This window comes from Perkinsus marinus (genome assembly GCF_000006405.1).
Source record: "Perkinsus marinus ATCC 50983 genomic scaffold scf_1104296958712, whole genome shotgun sequence".
Lineage (NCBI taxonomy): Eukaryota > Perkinsozoa > Perkinsida > Perkinsidae > Perkinsus > Perkinsus marinus.
In genome coordinates this window covers 1,093,743-1,101,571 of record NW_003206658.1, presented here as the reverse complement: position 1 = coordinate 1,101,571, position 7,829 = coordinate 1,093,743, and the positions used below count along the sequence as shown (strand labels likewise).

Below are 7,829 nucleotides of genomic sequence, written 5' to 3'. Positions count from 1 at the left end.
TAGTCATGGGGATCGAACCAACGACCACGAGATTCGCAACCGAGCGCGCTACCGCCAGCCCACCAACGTATACATAACACATGCTACTACTTTAGGTGAGCGAAGCGTCTGGACATACAAGCCCTCGCAGAACTTCACAGATGTTCTCTTCAACACATGAGCATTGATACTCTCATGAAGGTGCCTCCAAAAGTGTTCACATCCATCACCATGGGATAGGACCACCACTGCCGTTCGGGTCGGCTCTAACGTGGACCCTCTTCTGCTACCGACCGAACAGCCCTTCCTACCGAGGCTTTCCGTCATCATGTCAACCACCTGCTTAGCGATGACTTTAGGGAGGAGACTGTGTTGGTGATCCAAGGGTGTACACAAGGTCACCGGCACACGACCGGTATACCGCACCATTTCCGAATCCTGAACATATCCTTATCAAAGTGGACCTCTCCTCTCGAACACCAACTTGATCTGGATGGAATCTAATGTTGAGTATATTTGGGAGGTCCCTCTCCGAATGAGAGCTGACGGACACGAAGACTGGAATCGCTATAACTCTCGAAATTCCTGAATAGAACAAACAACCACCAATGCGAGGAAGGCGGCGGTGACTTCACCTTCCACTTCTAGTCCGTTCATGGTCTTAGCTACAGAGGGTTGAGCAAACTCCATGTGGCACCATCGAATCGCATCAAACATCGACCTGAGCCTGAGAAGGAAGGATATTACTGCTAACTGATATCAACTGCACTACCCTCTCCGACTCAGCTCCTCCTCTATTTTAGGTAGGAGCTCCTCATGGGACTTGTTCCAAGCTGATGATGGCGAACCATGATCGATCAAGATGAGGCCAACACGGGGAGGAGAGGAAGAAGGAATGGTCATGAGATATTAGAAACAAAGTAGGAAGATCTGTTCTGGACCTATTCCGTATCTTCCACCGTCAACCTCAAGATATTCGATAGCTAGTACACAGTATACCATGTTGTGAGCAGCGTTTTCATATACGAATTAAATACCATCAATCCGACACTTGTTTCTTCTTCGTTAGGTTCACACTCTCCCTCTTTAGCACGTGGAGTAGCGTCTGACTGGACTCAAGGATCTTCATATAGGCGGCCTCCGTCTCTTGAATGGTCTTGTCGTATTCGTTCCGGGCTTGGGTCTTACGAACGAGGGATTCTGCAATTAAATGGCGCGCGGTCACGAGACACGGGCCTACCGTTTATTCTTTGGAGACGATCCGTGAGCACCGCCAGCTCCTTCTGGATCTTACCCTTGTCCTCTTCCTCCTGAAGGAAACCCGCACAGGTTCGATCCGCAGCAGCGCCACTTCGACCACCTTGAGTATCTGCCGGTTTAGTTCCTCACGCTTTTCCCTCAAATCCTCAATGCACTTAACAAGCTCGCTGTTGTAATTCTGCAAAGTCGATCCTTGGTTCGACATCAGATAAGATCCTTACGTCAATGAACTACTATGTCGAGAATAGCGAGGAAAGATAAGAGTGGTGGTCACGCTTCGGACCTGATCTGAATCTTTACCCCAGGAGATAGTTGATTCCTATTCAGGTGGTAGACTCCCCCACCTATGGGTCGGACAAGATACCAAGGTCGACTATTTTAAGATACGTTTCATGCCCGCTAGCGACCCTTTCCGGTAGCATGGCCTCGACTATAACCTCCATTATGACAATCATGAGAAATCGCGATCGGTCTCTCACCAACGAACTCAACTCATCCGATACTCGGCTCCTGCATCTTCAAGATCTGCGCCACGTAAAAAGCGCACGCCATCGTAATCGATTACTGTTTGTGCGTGCTAGTTGTCCCCTCCCAAGACTTCCGTACTAGATTAACTTCCCCCATACATTATGTGTCGCTTAGTGCTCTCCTAAATCTATCCCATATCATGCCTCGTCGTCAACCCCTCCGAGTGAGCGATGCATTCGGTCTATCGGACTCTGAAGACGAGGGTGTCATTCCAAAAGACGCCAAGTTGTCCAACAATCGAGGTCCATTTCATTTCGCCGTCTCCGAGGATGTTATTACTCTCTGTTCTCGCAGGCTCCAGCACCGGTGTGACCATGAACGTTAACGGTACTGTGCGGTCTAAGAAGTACGCCAACCACTCCTTATTCCAGGGTCACACTAGCGTAAGGGCCTCAGGCCAGTCCTTATGGCTCTTTATGTGCCTTTGATATCAGGTTTACGGTGGTTTTATGCACCATGAGAAGGTGCTTGAACAACAGCCCCAAGCCGAATCGACTGAAGGTGTGGCTTATACCCTAAATTGAAGCATGGTCATCACAAATCTTACCGCCGACCAACGACTTAGGTATGAGCAGCATTCTCGGTTCCCGAGAGTCAGAGGGAGATTCCTCGAGTGAGAGAGGCGACCGACCGTCCACAACCAAGCGGAAAAATGCATCGCTTTCTAATCAACGTGATGACGAAGGTGCGCTAGGAGGTTCACTCGTGCTTTGTTTCGGAGGTGTATCGGTTTTCCTTTCGTCGTCGTTGGGGTCATTTTGATTTGCACTATCCTTGTGCTTTGGACATTATAGTCACTCCGAATAAGAAGACGATGAGAAGGAGATCTTCATCGCCATCTAAGACCCAAGAAAACGGCCGTCCGACACAAGTGCAGCAGCCAACGCAGTTCATCTGTCATCTGTGTGCTCGCAAATTCAAGTCGGCCGCTCATTTGCTGAAACACGAGCAACTCTCTACTTTGCATCGAAACAATCTCCTGAAGAAAAAGGAGGAGGAAGCTGAGCTCACTGTTGCATCGTCTTGAGGAGAAGGGCGTCAGTTCATCCCTTGTACTATCATTTTACCATACTTTTGCACATTTTGTGAAGACAGAAGATGAAAGTTGCGTTTCAGTGTTACGAAGCTCAAGTTCTGCCGGTTGTGATAGGAGTTTATCGGTAAATTCGGTAGCAATGATGAGCAAGAGCATGTAAGAATTTGTAAGGTTTGTTTTTTCGATGGAGAAATCATTTCCACTAAGCCAACTTTATGTCCGACCAACTCTACTGGAACAATATGTTCGTAAACGTACATGCTTTGCCTGACTCGCATCAACTTGAGACGTTCTAGATGATCTTGATGTTGAATTCGTGTTCATTCGACTTCGGACATGCAATAAGACCAAAAGTTAGTAAGAGGATTCACTCGCTGGGAACATCAAAACGGCGATAGTTTCTTGACAATTTTTGACGTTGCAAGAGTTACTTCATCCAACAAATTGTGCAGAGGGGCAGTGATGGTCGCCGAGGTGCATCATATTGGCGCTCATGAATGATAATCACTAATCTTGGATGATCTAGAAGGACTCTCTGGATCGTTTATTGTCTCCACGTCACCGCTCGCACTTGCGTGTGCTTGCGTGTTGCACGCGTACCCATGTTGATGCTCATGCGAGTCAGATATTTCGGCAGTGAATGGTCGATGGGTTGTAGCAACAATCTCATCCAAGTGAAATTTCCTGAGACCTTGATGGCGCTGCGTTCAGTCCGAGGCGGCGAACTGATAACATTATCGACGCCTATGTGACGTCATCATGAAAGAATCTGACAGGTTTGCTTTGGTTGTTTTCTACTTTATGACTATCATCCCAAATTGGTCCTACGATGATCAGTCTTCCTGGCCCGGTATGGGCACCAAGGGCAAATCTCAATCACCGGTATCTCTCGAGAGCGCTGCCGTTGATCACTCTATTACTTTGGGGGACCTTCACCTTACTTATGGCATCGTCGATAAACCAATTTTGAATGTTTCCGATCGTGGCATGGAAGTGGCGATCGCCGGAGATCAAAAGGAATACAGAATTAGTAACGTTCGCGACCATGAAAGCGACATTTTCGTTTTGGATCAATTCCACGCTCACTGGGGGTTGACGGACGAGGCCGGCAGTGAGCATCTACTCCACGGTATGTCCTATCCGATGGAGATGCACTTCGTCCATCACAACGAAAAATACGGCACTTTAGATGACGCTAAGGGTAAGACCGGTGGCTTGGCCGTACTTGGGGTCCTCTTTGGAATTGGTGAAGCCAATGAGGAGGTTGGAAAAATACTGAAAGCCGTCAAAGTCGGTGAGAACACTGTTGATTCTATAGACTTGTATGGTCTCATCCCCAAAGATGCAAGTATCAAACTCTTTGGTTATGATGGTTCCCTCACTACACCAACTTGGGATGAGAATCTCCTCTGGCATGTGACGAAAACGACAATGACAATTAGTGAGGAGCAGATGAAGATGCTAAGGTCTATCGTTGGCCCTAGTGGAGACATCATCGCTCCCAATCATAGAGAGGTTCAACCTCTGAATGGGCGTAAGATTTATATCACTGATGGTTTGAAGGAAGAGTTGGACGTTACTTTTAACCGCATGCCAAATACTGTTTGATATACATATCCCGTTTCTAACTGTATGACTCGTTGGTTGCTCAATCACCAGAGGGTTGACATTTTTTGTACAACGGCGGTGAGCGAGTTGATTGTATGGCTAGTGGGTTGTGTTGTATTCCCTCAAGATTGTTCACAATGCCTCACTCGAAAACAACAAGCGACAGCATAGAAATGCTTCATAGTATGCATGAACGATCCTGTATTCTCATCCTCCCTGACAATTCATCAACCGTCCATAGCAGCAACAGTTCCTCATCCCTTACGAGTTCCCTGCTAGCCTTCGTCGGTGTCAAACGCCTCGGTGCACGCCAACAACGCTCGAGTATCTCATCCCATCGTTTACTCCGGCTACTGAAAAGAAGATCACTTCCGTGTATCCGCAGGAGGTCTCACTCGTCGTGTATCGGTGAACTGTGTTGCCGGCTTGTGACCTCCACAATAGCCGACGACGAAGACGGAGCGTCCCTCACCATGGAGAGGTCCTTGGAGGATGGCAATCCCGACTTAGTTCTATCCTTCGCCGCAGAGATACCCTCGGCTCGACTCTGGCCAATTTTATTTCCACTTTGAGGGGGGAGTCCCAACCGTCTCGGTTGGCGTTGACCAATAACGTTGATGGAAGAGCCCTTCCTCGCAGGAGCGGTGGAAGACCATGACCAGGTTCGACCACCTGATGACCCTTGTGAGAGCGATTGATAACCAACCGATCGAGTATCGAGTGAGCAGATTGTGAGTGGGGAGAGGGATCCAGCACTCAGAGGGGCCGACGACGTGCATTCAGACAGAGGCTTGGACCTTCTTCGAAGATTCGAACTCGACTAAGAAGCTCATTCAATGACATTCAAGTCGCCATAACTACTCGTAACGAGTCATGACGTCGTCGAGAGGGGAGTGGCGTCGTCCACTGGCAGGCCTTTATAGGCCTATCACGGCTGTCACCGCTTACGGGCCCGGCAGACCCAGACAACTGAACAGTGAAGCAGTCCGCGAATATTCAACCGATTTAACTCACAGGGGATGACACGACGGCTGATATTTTCTCTGAAACTGTCGTGCGGGATGAAACCGAATGGAGACTCGGTGGCGATGAGGATCTCGGAAAGGTGGGCATATCTGAGGACTGGTCCGAGAAGGATACAGGAGATGTCCATCACCACTCGATGCGTTCCAATGTACTTTCATCATCGTCTCCAATTTCAGCCGCATTTCTCTTTCCTACAATGAGACGAGTCATTCAACACGCAGTGGCAAACAGACTCTGTCGAGTTCCGATTTTAAACTCGCTACAGCGTTCTTCAAGTCTTCATGCTCTCCACGTGAAACGCTCGTCGGTGGTGACCCCCTAGATGTACATGGTGGAAGGCTCTGACCATGCACAGAAGGTCGCCGGTTCGAATCCCACACCTGTCATCCTTACCGCTGATCGCTTCTGGTGGTCAGATCCTCCCCGTTTCCTGTGATTCTCAGTGTTTCGTATAAAGGAAAACGTCTTTTTCATAGTCGCCGCGAATTGCACCGATCGCTGAGTATCTACTAATTCCTCAAATGAAGATGCAGAGAGGTCGATACCGGTGAGAAGAGTCTGTCTCGCCATAGAGGAGCTTTTCCCGACCACATCAGCTGCTACACATACCAATACATGTACACAGCTTGGTGGCTCCACAAAGAATGTTGAAAGAAGCCTAACAGACACTAACGATGACAGTATGGGGAATACGCGCAAGGTCAACTGACTGTGTTGGTGATAAGATTAAAATTCTGGGGAAACTCTGAAAAATTTTTGTGCGAGAATTTCCCAATATAGTGAGTAAAATCCTAACCCCTGCTAAGGGAAGCGAACATATGTTCCAACACTGAATGATGGAGGATAGCTTCACCTTGTGAGTGTAGTTGCTCGGAAGGTGGGTCTAGCAGCAGTAGGTTGAGTCATATTCATAACACACAACGACAGTGACGTGAGGCTCTTGTTGATACTGGCCATCTCCTCTCGACTGTCGGGCCGTTTATCGTGGGATAAGGGACCAAAGCGACACCATCGCTCGCTCCCTGCAACGGATATGTGATGAAAGGACTCTGTCGGGGGCTGATTATGACCTGCCAAGTCAACGACGGTGATGCGCTGTACACCGCAGACATGTAACATGACGAGGGTGTGGGAGCGACTACTGCGATGATTGGAGGCGTTTCGATCGACCGTACGGTTCGCCAGGCCTAAAGGAAAGCCTCAGATTCCGTAGCAATTGTAACAAAGTCGAAGAGTGTGCTGAACGGAAAACGTGGTGGTCATGTTCGTGTGTAACAGACCTAATGCATCTCGTTGGTCACCAGAGTTTATAGTCCTTAACGCCTCCTGGATGTTATTCAAAGGGGCCTTGATAGCATCCACAACGCTACCACACCGAAGTGGAAGAGCAGAGCAAGAGGGCGATAGAAGATCGTAAATCTATAAGGACTATTGCAACCGCCCAAGCCATGGTGGCATTCACCTTCTCCTTGTAAACTTCTACGATGGACACAGAGAGCTCGCCGTGTTCACATTCGTCCATGATAATCTCCAAAAAGGCCCCGACGAGTCCACCGTCCTCAGTGAAGTCGTCACCACCGAAGAGGGAATGCGTTTTGCCGCTGCCAGTATGTCCGCTACATAAACACATCTCAACGAAGTCGGTGTATGCGTGCTCACTAAGCCATGAACAGTATCTTCGGACCAACACCCTTCACGGCGCCTTGGAGGTCCATTCGAGAGAGCAGTTGTGATGACCTGTAGCAGATCACTGATGCCGATTCGAACATAAATATGCTTCTACACTTCGGCATTGGTATTTTCTGGCCCGAAGGCTCGGTCGAAGCGTACGTGTGAACGAGTTCGGCACTCATCGCGTAGGGCTGTGGGGTAAATAAGGAAGTCCTACTATCAGGATGTGGACGGGGGAGAAGATGCTCTCACCCCTTCACACGTCACCAAGGACTCCCGACGACGACCGATTACTGGTGCTGGTCGCACTCGAGCATAGACACTGACTGTTGATCGTGGGGAGTTAGGATGCATATGGAGACCACATCGTTAATGATGGGTAAACAAGGAGAGGATGCTCATGACTAATCACGTAAGGCTCTCATCAGCTTTTCCATGCAATAGTGGCCGCCAGTCATCGCGATAATATCATCTTTATAACAAGTCATTACGGCGAGTTCTCTTCGACATAATTTGCCGTTGAGTTGGGCGCTAATCGTGTCTACTGTGACCAACACGGTTACAGTGTATCTTTGATCTGGTGGAGGCAGTTTTCAATGAGGAGTTCTGCAACCAATTAACTGTTACTGCACAATCATAACCAGTGAGTGAGAAAACTGATGATGGGACTCTCAACCCGTCGGGACAGCATTTAAATGTGATCGAATATCGTCTCCGCCAC

The 7,829-nt window shown here is 48.7% G+C and overlaps 6 protein-coding genes across 6 annotated transcripts in view; 2 read left to right on the top strand and 4 right to left on the bottom strand.

Moving 5' to 3' along the window:
* The window catches only part of Pmar_PMAR011801 (Sirohydrochlorin cobaltochelatase, putative), a gene marked incomplete at both ends in the record, with an annotated part of 1,953 nt that extends 1,071 nt beyond the window's left edge, over positions 1-882 (bottom strand). The window contains 4 exons of the mRNA XM_002773891.1: positions 291-417; positions 464-564; positions 615-706; positions 752-882. Coding sequence (XP_002773937.1) covers positions 291-417; positions 464-564; positions 615-706; positions 752-882 — 451 coding nt within the window. The remainder of the gene's footprint in view (positions 1-290; positions 418-463; positions 565-614; positions 707-751) is intronic.
* A 136-nt stretch (positions 883-1,018) lies between these two features.
* On the bottom strand, positions 1,019-1,444 carry Pmar_PMAR011800 (13 KDA deflagellation-inducible protein, putative; the record flags this gene model as incomplete). Its single annotated transcript, XM_002773890.1, has 3 exons — positions 1,019-1,179; positions 1,220-1,289; positions 1,340-1,444. 3 exons carry the CDS (start codon positions 1,442-1,444, stop codon positions 1,019-1,021), a joined length of 336 nt encoding a protein of 111 aa, XP_002773936.1.
* Positions 1,445-1,879: 435 nt separating this feature from the next.
* Positions 1,880-2,831, top strand: Pmar_PMAR011799 (hypothetical protein). The gene is made up of 5 exons (XM_002773889.1): positions 1,880-2,009; positions 2,062-2,150; positions 2,202-2,268; positions 2,333-2,452; positions 2,562-2,831. The coding sequence occupies exons 1-5, from the start codon at positions 1,907-1,909 to the stop codon at positions 2,792-2,794; spliced, it is 612 nt and encodes a 203-aa protein (XP_002773935.1). The 5' UTR covers positions 1,880-1,906; the 3' UTR covers positions 2,795-2,831.
* Positions 2,832-3,579: 748 nt separating this feature from the next.
* On the top strand, positions 3,580-4,426 carry Pmar_PMAR011798 (Carbonic anhydrase, putative). Its single transcript, XM_002773888.1, has one exon. The coding sequence runs from the start codon at positions 3,605-3,607 to the stop codon at positions 4,409-4,411; it is 807 nt and encodes a 268-aa protein (XP_002773934.1). The 5' UTR covers positions 3,580-3,604; the 3' UTR covers positions 4,412-4,426.
* A 1,933-nt stretch (positions 4,427-6,359) lies between these two features.
* On the bottom strand, positions 6,360-6,624 carry Pmar_PMAR011797 (hypothetical protein; the record flags this gene model as incomplete). The annotated part of the gene is made up of 1 exon (XM_002773887.1): positions 6,360-6,624. A coding segment is annotated over one exon (265 nt), but the record flags the coding sequence as incomplete, so codon positions are not given.
* A 179-nt stretch (positions 6,625-6,803) lies between these two features.
* On the bottom strand, positions 6,804-7,152 carry Pmar_PMAR011796 (hypothetical protein; the record flags this gene model as incomplete). Its single annotated transcript, XM_002773886.1, has 2 exons — positions 6,804-7,053; positions 7,097-7,152. 2 exons carry the CDS (start codon positions 7,150-7,152, stop codon positions 6,804-6,806), a joined length of 306 nt encoding a protein of 101 aa, XP_002773932.1.
* Between the last annotated feature and the right edge of the window lie 677 nt (positions 7,153-7,829).